General features: G+C 43.5%; 1 protein-coding gene and 1 pseudogene across 8 annotated transcripts in view; one reads left to right on the top strand and one right to left on the bottom strand.

Annotated features, from left to right (window-relative positions):
* LOC121920665 overlaps positions 1–11,579 on the top strand; it is a 1,182,487-nt pseudogene that overhangs the window by 693,515 nt on the left and 477,393 nt on the right.
* ARHGEF28 (Rho guanine nucleotide exchange factor 28) overlaps positions 1–11,579 on the bottom strand; it is a 257,884-nt gene that overhangs the window by 4,511 nt on the left and 241,794 nt on the right. For 7 of the 8 annotated variants that reach the window (XM_042448458.1, XM_042448457.1, XM_042448460.1 and 4 more), the window contains one exon: positions 1,822–1,935. The exons of the other annotated variant lie outside the window; for it this stretch is intronic. In XM_042448458.1, the coding sequence (XP_042304392.1) occupies positions 1,822–1,935 (114 nt within the window). The remainder of the gene's footprint in view (positions 1–1,821; positions 1,936–11,579) is intronic. 8 annotated transcript variants of the gene reach the window in all.

The following is an 11,579-nucleotide window of genomic DNA, read 5'->3' as shown; positions in this document are numbered from 1 at the left end:
GAGAATCCCTTCACAGAGCCCACAGATCAATGGGGGAGGCTTCTGGCAAAGCAGGGAGGGAGCACTCTTCCCAAAGATTCTCTTTCCAGGGTTGGAGGAGAAGGCAGATTCCGTTTGAGAAAGAGAGGGAGAAAGGCTCTATCCCCCCCCCCATTGATCAGAGCCCTTCCCTGTCTGGGCGAGATCAGATGCCTCCTCGCGAGGAGCCTTCCCTTCCCTGCCTGGGCGAGATCAGAGCCCAAGCGGGCAGGGAATGCCTCTTTGAGAGGAGCCTTTCCTTCCTGCCTCTCCTCCGTTAGAAATGGGCTCTCCCCACACAGAGGGGAGGTTGCAATCCACCGGGAGAAGCCTTGTAGTCCTTTGCAGATGCAGGCGCTTAAAGCGCTGAAGAGATTAAGTGCCTGTAAACCATTAAAATAAAAAATAAAAATAATCCTTATCTCTTATTGAAAGATCACAGCGAACAAAGGGGTGAGGGAAGAAAAAATGGCGACAGCCACGACGGATGGGGACAGAAAGGGCAACTCCCCCAAGGGCAGCCCCCACCGCAGTCTGCTCCTCCCATCCATCCAACCCGATTCAAAGGCTGTCGTTCCTATTTAAATACTCCGGTTCCTAACTCGAATCAATGGAAAAACGTAGGTTGGACCCTAGTGTTTTTTTAACACGTGTTAAATGAGGAAAATTCGATTTAAATTTTTATCCCGCTCTACGATTCGATTTGTAGTGGGGACGATTGCGGGTTGCTCTAGAACCGTTCTAGGTTTAAATCGGATCCTAATATGAACGCCACTCCTTAGATTCGATTCAGAACGTGGGGTTTCCCCTAGTGGGAACATCCCCTTGGCTTGCCTTTAGGGAAAACAGCTGTAATGCTAGAATGAATGTTGATGGGGAGAAGATCAGAAAAAAGCTTGTGCAAAGCATATACTGAAAGGTACAGTATGAATGAATAATAAATGAAGATTGGGATATTTAAGAATCATCCATCTTAGATTATTTTTCTGAAAATTGCTCAAACACTGAGGTTTGCTATGTTCCACACAGAGTAAGGGTTCCTGGGCTGTACCATTTCAGATTATGTTTACAGAATTTTTCCACTTTGGGGTGAACAATACATATAAGGTGGACTGTGAAGCTGAAGGCTAGACTAGAATGTTTCTCTTTGGTACCTCACTCTTCCATATCCAGGGAATATGTATATGAGAAAGTTTTGGAGCCACCATTTGAAATCTGCAGTTGTAAAACTTAGGAAATACTTTATAGTATGATCAGCACTTTGTCTAGACCAGTCTTTCCAAATCTTATGCCCCTGAAAGATGCTGGACTACAAATATCACCATCCCCAGCCTTAGAGTTATAGTCTCAACCATGTAGTGGGCACCAGGGTTGAATAAGGCTGGAGAGCCTTTCAAGGAAAATTATACAGTGATTCAAGATGCTATTGTGACTTTAGTCTGCTAATTGCTGGGAAAACTATTTCCCCCTGATGGATATTTGGAGTTAGAAAAAAAGCAGGGTAATCCTAACATCCAGGGGTGGGGAGGAAGGTTGTCATGCTATTAACAATAGAAGAAAAGAAAAACTAAGTTCAAAGTACTATGGACAAATAAGGATTGATCAGTGGAAATCTGAGACAAAATTTTATGGGTGCATGTCTTTGAAAAAGAACACCATGGAAGCTACTGCTTATAAATCAAGAGAGATCAAGAGACTCTGCAACTTCAGATGAGCATGGAATGTGCATGCATTATCCAAGTGAAATGCAATGTAACAGTTACACAAAATGGCATTTGCTTGGGGTTTGAATTTACACCTTACCTTGATACCTGGGTGTTTGGCTTTTGGGTGACAGATCTGAATTCATTACTGGATTCCTCACGAAATCTTCACTAACTGAATTCACCCTGCTGTTCATATTTTCCATGGAACCACCTGTGAATCAATCAATCAGTCAATCACTTTATTTAAATCTCATCTTTTACCCGAGATAGGGATTCAGGGTAGCTTACAGATTTATTTTTTAAAAATGCCAGCTAGCTAGCTATGTTAATTAAGGTTGGTGGGAACTGTAGGCCAAAAATATCTGAAAGGCCATAATTTCCCACCCCAATATAAAATAGTGAAAGACTTACACAAGACGGTTGTTTTAGCATTGTTTAGTACATTCATGCCCTACCTATTTTGCGAAATGTGTATGGGTTTAATTATATTTAATTTTAATTAAGAAACTCTCATCTGATTCCAACAGCTTCTTTCCAGAAGAGGAAATAGGTAGTTTCCTAGATGGAATTGTAGCTGCAATGTTGGCTCACATGGCTATGAAAAGATCAAATTGTTGCATCTATGAGATCTAATTCTGGTGAAACAAAATGTATATTCAATATATATATACAGGTTGTGTCTTCCTTATCTGAAATGCTTGGGACCAAAAATTTTTGGGTTTCATTTATTTTTTCAGATTTTATTATTTTATTTTATTTATATGCTGTCTTTCTCCCAACTTGGACCCAAGGCAATTCACAAAACATGCTTAAAAACAAGAACAGCAACAACAATAACAACAACGATGCAGTTCAACTTAAAAACACAATTAAAACATCATATTAAAGTCAAAAATGTAAAATCCTTAAAAATACAAAGTTAAAAATATAATACCATTAAAAAATATCAAAGCAAACACCCAAAAAGAAGCCTCCCTGGGCACAACTACATATTAAAAGCCTGCATAAAAAAGTTTATGTACAATGAACCATCAGAAGGAAAGGTGTATCTCAACTACCCATGTGAACAAATTTGGATTTTGGAATTCTTGATAACACACATTCAACCTGTATTAAATTGCCAGATTTTGGAGGATTGCCTATAGTAAAATGACAATGTTACCTACATTTTAAAAACATGTCCCAATGACTATTATTTATTTATTTTATATCACATCTATCTCCTAGCACAAGTGTAAATGTTGATGTTGTTGTGTGTACGTTCAAGTTTGTGTTCTGACTTATGCTAACCTTAGGTAGGCCTTCATATATCCCGCCTGGTGGCGACTTTTCCCAGTTTTGGGGGGGGGCACATGGTCCGCCTGGGTTTGGTTGGCCCCTCCCCGGGACCTCCCCCCCCCAGCAAGAGGCCTGGAGGCAGCGCCAGCCCTCACCCATGGCTGATGCCACCCTCCCCGACTCCCTACCTGGGCTTACCTAAGAGCAGTTCTCAAAACATCTGCCACTCAAGCTATTGCCAGCCGCACTTGGTAATATATACCCTGCAAGAGGCATTACTTTCTAGATTACAGTGAGCAAAGAAAAAAGGCCATCAATGGGTCCCTGTTTCATCACTGGGGAGTTCTAAATGCCTCCTCTTTTCATTCAATGTCTAGCATCAGTATTGTTGGTAAGCTGGATCACAGGATCATTGTTGAGGCCCTAAACGGCCTTTACTTGTATATGCAAAGTTCTCCCGAAGCTGACAATGGGAAAGAAGCAGTCAGCCCTCCTTTAGGTTGTTTTCAATGACGTGGAAGGAAAGATTTTGCCTGCAAGTTGCTGGGAAATAATAGAAAGCTTTGGGGTTGCAAAAGGCTGCAAATAGTTTGAACCCACCCCCTTAAACATCCATGGCCGCATGCGATGGAGTCCTGGGAATTGGGGGGGGGGGGGGGGGGGAGGGGTGGGGAGGGGGGGGGGGTGGTCTTGTGGCACCAGAGCTCTTTTCTTTTGACAAAAAAGACTGAATGAGGCGTTGCCCTGGCCTGGGGGCATACCTATTGCCAGCAGTGAGAAGGCTGCGATGAATGAGGAAAAGCAGGCTCTCTGGTGGTCCCTGGCCACTTCCCTTGGCTCCCTCCCGCCTCCTCCGCATCCTCCTTCTCATCCTCCTCTCAAGCTCATTTCATCACACTTCCTGGCTTTTCGCTCCCCCCCCACCTTCTGCAGTTGAGACCCCTTTAAACTGCCAAAGCTCAATGCTCTGAAATGCTGGTGTCGTGAGGCATTTGGCCTTCTCTGCCAGAGAGCTCTGGTGGCCACATAAACTACAAATTCCAAGGATTCCATAGACTGAGCCCTGGCATTCCAAGCAGTGTGGTTTTGGACACAGAGATCCTCAAATGAATCCAGTACCTAGCTTTTTAATATCCTCTCAACACACTGCAGGAAGAATAACCCACTTTAACTCAGTGCTAGGGAATACTGGGAATGCTATGTTTGGAGACATTGGAGACTTCTTTCTCTTCAGTGATGGCCTCTGAGGCCACAATAGACTACAATTTCCAGCATTCCCCGCACTAACCCAAGACAGTTAAGTCACTCTCATACTGGTATTTCCTCAGTGTGGATGCCAGCTTTGGTAGGACGCTGGGCATTTCAGTCCAGCATGTTTTATTGTCGGCAGTGCATTTTGGATTAGAGACAAGGTGACCAGTCATCCTCGCCTTTTCCAGGACATGTCCGCTTCTGTCCACATTTCAAATGTACTCCATTTGGATCATGGCGAAGAGCAGGGAGTTATAATTACATGGGTGGTTTTTAGCTTTTATTTTTGGCCAGGTCTACAGATTTTTGCCTTGTGCCCTACATTTGGGGTGAGGGCATTGGTCACCTTGGTCAGAGAGCTTTCCCAGGTTAACTGGCCATTCTGCGTGGTGCCTGGAACAAACCACACATTTCCAGAATTCCATAGCATTCAGGGCAAGCAGTAAAGTGTTCAAACCAGAGGATTTCTCCAGTGTATAGGCAGCCCAAGCACTTTTTGCCTCGCTTATGTCCTGAGATTTTCAAAACCAGCATTGGCACCAAACAAGCTACAATCCCAGGATTTCCATAGGATGGAGTGAGGAGAGTGAAAGCAGTGTGGCAGCAGCCTAAGTTGCTTATGCAGTTCTTAGATTGGGGCACCTCGTGCCTACAAGAGTCTCACAAGACTTTTTTTGTTAACAACTTGTAACCCAATTAACTTCCATTCATGTCTCCTTTATTTAGTGGGGTGGAATACACCAACAAAACAAGTCAAAATGAAGGAAAACAAAGTCCCTTACCAAAGGGTGTTTGGTTGTGGAATAAGACTCTGAAATATGCAAGAGGCAATGTTAAAATAAGCCATGTTCAATGACTCAAATGTGCTGTTTGGAATGGGGAGAGGGGATGCAAGAGGGAAGTCATTTTCCGTGATCTGTCTATGAAATAATGTCAAATGTCCCTCCATTTTATCATTCCTAAGAAACATGCATTTATATTAACATTTTTCTTAAAAAAGCCTCAATTTTTTTGTGTGTCCTCCATTTGTTATAAAATGTGGTCCTACTTGGAAAAATGTTGTCCTGCATTTGTCCTACAGTGTCCCGTTTGGAGGTCATCACTTATGGCCAACCCTAACTTAGGGCACACTATCCAAAGGTGTTTGTTTGTTTGTTTTGTTTGTTTGTTTTGTTTTGCATGATTTGTTCAGAAGGGTTTAAGGCTTTCATGGCCGGCATCCATAGTTTTTTTGGGGGTTTTCGGGCTATGGCTGCATGGCTCTACATAGCCCGAAAACCCCACAAAAAACATGGATGCCGGCATGAAAGCCTTCAACCCTTCTGAACAAATCATGCAAACAAACAACAAACAAACAAAAAACACCTTTGTGATAGTGTGCCCTAAGGTAGGGTTGCCAAAGTGAGGACCTCCAAACCGGGACAAATGTAGGACAAATGCAGGACAACATTTTCAAATGTAGGACACATTTTATAAAAGTGGAGGACCACAAAAAATTGAGGCTTTTTTAAGAAATGTTAATATAAATGCATTTCTTAGGCATGATCAAAATGGAGGACATTTGGACATTATTCTAGACAATCACGGAAAGGTACTTCCTTTCTGGCCACTCCCCTCTCCCATTCCAAACAGCACATTTGAGCATGGAACATGGCTTTATTTTAACATTGCCTCTTGCATATTTCAGAGGCTTATTCCACAACCAACCCTTTGGTCAAGGGACTTGGTTTTCCTCATTTTGACTTGTTTTGTGTGTATTCCACCCCACTAAATAAAGGACATGAAATGGAGTAATGGGTACAAGTTGTTTAAACAAAAAAGTCTTGTGAGACTCTGTGGCAAGAGGTGCACCATCTTAAGAACTGCATTAAGCACACTTAGGCTGCTGCCACACTGCTTTCACTCTCATCACTCCATCCTATGGAATCCTGGGATTTGTAGCTTGTTGTGGTGCCAAGGCTGGGCTTTGAAATCTCAGGCATAAGAGAGGCAAAAGGCTTGGGCTGCATCTACACTGGAGAAATAATCTGGTTTGAGACCACTTTAACTGTCTTGGCTGAATGCATGGAATCTTGGGAATGGTGGTTTGTTCCAGCACCACAGCAGAATGGCAGTTAACCCCTGGAAAGCTCTCTGACCAAGGTGACCAATGCCCTCACCCCAAAATGTAGGGCACCCAAGCAAAAATGTAGGACATGGCCAAAATAAAAGCTAAAAACACCCATGTAATTATAAATCCATGCTTCTTAGCCATGATCCAAATGGAGGACATTTTGAAATGTGACAGAAGAGGACATGTCCTAAAAGGAGGAGGATGCCTGGTCACCTTGTCTCTAATCCAAAATGCACTGCAAAATAACAATGCTGGACTGAAATGCCCAGAGTTCCTCACCAAAGCTGCATCCACACTGAGGAAATAATCCAGTATGAGAGTGACTTAACTGTCTTGGGTTAGTGCTGGGAATGCTGGGAATGTAGTCTATGGTGGCCTCAGAGCCATCACTGACAGAGAAGTCTCAATGTCTCCCAACACCTAGCATTCCCGGATTCCCTAGCACTGAGTTAAAGTGGGTTATTATTCCTGCATGTGGTGTGAGAGAATAAAAGCTAGGACTGGATTCATTTGGAGGATCTCTGTGTCCAAAACACACTGCTTGGACTGCCAGGGCTCAGTGCTATGGAATCCTGGGAATTGTAGTTTATTGTGGCACCAGAGCTCTCTGACAGAGAAGGCCAAATGCCTCACAGACACCAGCATTTCAGAGCATTGAGCTTTGGCGTTAAAGGGGTCCAAACTGCAGAAGGGGGGGGGGGAGAAAAGCCAGGAAGTGTGAATGAGCTCTGAGAGGAGGAGGAGAGGAGGAGGAGGAGGAGGAGGGAGGGAGCCAGGGAAGTGGCCAGGACCACCAGAGGAGCCCCTGCTTTTCCTCATCATCGCAGCCTTCTCACTGCTGGCAAGAGGCTCTGCCCCAGCCAGGCAACGCCTCACAGTCTCCTTTTGTCAAAAGAGCTCTGGTGCCACAAGAAACTACAATTCCCAGAATCCCATAGCAGCAGCCATGGATGTTTAAGGGGGGGGGTCAAACTATTTCTGCAGCCTTTGCAACCCCAAAGCTTTCTATTATTTACCAGCAACTTGCAAGGCAAAATCTCTTCCTTCCAAGTCATTGAAACCAACCTAAATGGAGGGCTGACTGCTTCTTTCCCATTGGTCAGCTTCGGGAGAAATTTGCATATTACAAGTAAAGGCGTTTAGGGCCTCAAAAATGATCCTGTGATCAAGAATTACAACAATACTGAGTGCTAGACATTGAAAGAGGAGGCATTAGACTCCCAGTGAAACAGAACCATTGATGGCCTTTTTTCTTTGCTCACTGTATCTAGAAAGTAATGCCTCTTGCAGGGTATATATACCAAGTGGGCTGGCAATAGCTCTGAGTGGCAGATTTTGAAGACCTGCTCTCTAGGCTAAGCCAGGTAGGGAGGCGGGGAGGGTGGCATACAGCCATGGGAGGGCTGGAGCTGCCTCCAGGGCCTTGCTGGGGGGGGAGCCCGGGGGAGGGGCCAAACCAGGGCGGACCTGTGGCCCCACCCCAAACTGGGAAAGTCCCCCCCAGGCGGGATATGGCAAGCCTACCTAAGGTTAGCATAAGTCAGAAACAACTTGAACGTACACAAACATCAACAGCCACCTTACACTTGTGCTAGGAGATAGATGTGATATAAAATAAATAAATAATAGTCATGGGACATGTTTTTAAAATGTAGGTAACATTGTCATTTTACTATAGTCAATCCTCCAAAATCTGGCAATTTAATACAGGTTGAATGTGTGTTTATCAAGAATTCCAAAATCCAAATTTGTTCACATGGTAGTTGAGATACACTTTCCTTCTGATGGTTCATTGTACATAAACTTTTTTATGCAGGCTTTTAATAGTAGTTGTGCCCAGGGAGGCTTCTTTTTGGGTGTTTGCTTTGATATTTTTTAATGGTATTATATTTTTAACTTTGTATTTTAAGGATTTTACATTTGTTGACTTTAATATGATGTTTTAATTGTGTTTTTAAGTTGAACTGCATCGTTGTTGTTATGGTTGTTGCTGTTCTTGTTTTTAAGCATGTTTGTGAATTGCCTTGGTCCAAGTTGGGAGAAAGACAGCATATAAATAAAATAAAATAATAAAATCTGAAAAAATAAATGAAACCCAAAAATTTTTGGTCCCAAGCATTTCAGATAAGGAAGACACAACCTGTATAATTATATTGAATATACATTTTGTTTTCACCAGAATTAGATCCATAGATGCAACAATTTGATCTTTCATAGCCATGGTAGCCAACATTGCAGCACAATTCCATCTAGGAAACTACCTATTTCCTCTTCTGGAGAGAAGCTGTTGGAATCAGATGAGAGTTTCTTAATTAAATAAATATAATTAACCCATACACATTTCGCAAAATAGGTAGGGCATGAATGTACAAACAATGCTAAAACAACCGTCTTGTGTGTAAGTCTTTCACTATTTTATTGGGGTGGGAATTATGGCCTTTCAGATATTTTTGGCCTACAGTTCCACCAACCTTAATTAACATAGCTAGCTAGCTGGCATTTTTAAAAATAAATCTGTAAGCTACCCTGAATCCCTATCTCGGGTAAAAGATGAGATTTAAATAAAGTGATTGACTGATTTATTGATTCACAGTGGGTTCCATGGAAATATGAACAGCAGGGGGAATTCAGTTAGGAAGATTTCGTGAGGAATCCAGTAAAATTCAGATCTGTCACCCAAAAGCCAAACACCCAGGTATCAAGGAAGGTGTAAATTCAAACCCCAAGCAAATGCCATTTTGTGTAACTTTTACATTGCATTTCACTTGGATAATGCATGCACATTCCATGCTCATCTGAAGTTGCAGAGTCCTCTTGATCTCTCCTTGATTTATAAGCAGTAGCTTCCATGGTGTTTCTTTTTCAAAGACATGCACCCATAAAATTTTGTCTCAGATTTCCACTGATCATCCTTATTTGGTCCATAGTACTTTGAACTTAGTTTTTCTTTTCTTCTATTGTTAATAGCATGACAACCTTCCTCCCACCCCTGGATGTTAGGATTACCCTGCTTTTCTAACTCCAAATATCCATCAGGGGGAAATAGTTTTCCCAGCAATTAGCAGACTAAAGTCACAATAGCATCTTGAATCACTGATAATTTTCCTTGAAAGGCTCTCCAGCCTTATTCAACCCTGGTGCCCACTACATGTTGAGACTATAACTCTAAGGCTGGGATGGTGATATTTGTAGTCCAGCATCTTTCAGGGGCATAAGATTTGGAAAGACTGGTCTAGACAAAGTGCTGATCATATATAAAGTATTTCCTAAGTTTTACAACTGCAGATTTCAAATGGTGGCTCCAAAACTTTCTCATATACATATTCCCTGGATATGAAGAGTGAGGTAAACAAGAGAAACATTCTAGTCTAGCCTTCAGCTTCACAGTCCACCTTATATGTATTGTTCACCCCAAAGTGGAAAATTCTGTAAACAACTGAAATGGTACAGCCCAGGAACCTTACCTGTGTGGAACATAGCAAACCTCAGTGTTTGAGCAATTTTCAGAAAAATAATCTAAGATGGATGATCTTAAATATCCCAACTTCATTTATTATTCATTCATACTGTACCTTTCAGTATATGCTTTGCCACAAGCTTTTTTTCTGATCTTCTCCCCATCAACATTCATTCTAGCATTACAGCTGTTTTCCCTAAAGGCAAGCCAAGGGGATGTTCCCACTAGGGGAAACCCCGCGTTCTGAATCGAATCCAAGGAGTGGCGTTCATATTAGGATCCGATTTAAACCTAGAACGGTTCTAGAGCAACCGCAATCGTCCCCACTACAAATCAAATCGTAGAGCGGGATAAAAATTTAAATCGAATTTCCTCATTTAACACGTGTTAAAAACACTAGGGTCCAACCTACGTTTTTCCATTGATTCGAGTTAGGAACCGGAGTATTTAAATAGGAACGACAGCCTTTGAATCGGGTTGGATGGATGGGAGGAGCGGACTGCGGTGGGGCTGTCCTTGGGGGAGTTGCCCTTTCTGTCCCCATCCGTCGTGGCTGTCGCCATTTTTTCTTCCCTCACCCCTTTGTTCGCTGTGATCTTTCAATAAGAAGAAGGATTATTTTATTTTTTATTTTAATGGTTTACAGGCACTTAATCTCTTCAGCGCTTTAAGCGCCTGCATCTGCAAAGGACTACAAGGCTTTCTCCCGGTGGATTGCAACCTCCCCTCTGTGTGGGAGAGCCCATTTCTAACGGAGGAGAGCAGGAAGGAAAGGCTCCTCCAAAGAGGCATTCCCTGCCCGCTTGGGCTCTGATCTCGCCCAGGCAGGGAAGGGAAGGCCCTCGCGAGGAGGCATCTGATCTCGCCCAGACAGGGAAGGGCTCTGATCATGGGGGGGGGGGGATAGAGCCTTTCTCCCTCTCTTTCCTCAAACGGAATCTGCCTTCTCCTCCAACCCTGGAAAGAGAATCTTTGGGAAGAGTGCTCCTCCCTGCTTTGCCAGAGCCTCCCCATTGATCTGTGGGCTCGTGAAGGGATTCTCCCTGGCGTCTTGGGAGACAGAAGAGGGGATGCTGTCATGCAAAACCTATCCCATAGTTCCTCGGAAAGAGCTTGGGTTTCCTACTAAATTCGCTTTGCCATAAGCTTCCCCCATTGATCTCTGGGCTCTCTGAAGGGATTCTCCCTGGCTGTCTTGGGAGACATGAAGAGGGGATGCTGTCATGCAAAACCTATCCCATAGTTCCTCTGGAAAGAGCTTGGGTTTCCTACAAATTCGCTTTGCCAGAAGCCTCCCCCATTGATCTGGGGGCTCTGTGAAGGGATTTCTCCCTGGCTGTCTTGGGAGACATGAAGAGGGGATGCTGTCATGCAAAACCTATCCCATAGTTTTCCTCTGGAAAGAGCTTGGGTTCCGTACTAAATTCGCTTTGCCATAAGCTTCCCCCATTGATCTCTGGGCTCTCTGAAGGGATTCTCCCTGGCTGTCTTGGGAGACGAAGAGGGGATGCTGTCATGCAAAACCTATCCCATAGTTCTTCTGGAAAGAGCTTGGGTTTCCTAAATTCGTTTGCCAGAAGCCTCCCCATTGATCTCTGGGCCTCTCTGAAGGGATTCTGCCTGGCTGTCTTGGGAGACATGAAGAGGGGATGCTGCTCATGCAAAACCTATCCCATAGTTCCTCTGGAAAGAGCTTGGGTTTCCTACTAAATTTGCTTTGCCAGAAGCCTCACCCATTGATCTGTGGGCTCTGTGG

Source organism: Sceloporus undulatus, chromosome 2 (genome assembly GCF_019175285.1).
Source record: "Sceloporus undulatus isolate JIND9_A2432 ecotype Alabama chromosome 2, SceUnd_v1.1, whole genome shotgun sequence".
NCBI classification, from domain to species: Eukaryota; Metazoa; Chordata; class Lepidosauria; order Squamata; family Phrynosomatidae; genus Sceloporus; species Sceloporus undulatus.
Note: the sequence above shows the minus strand (reverse complement) of the source record. Positions and strands in the feature narration are given on the sequence as shown.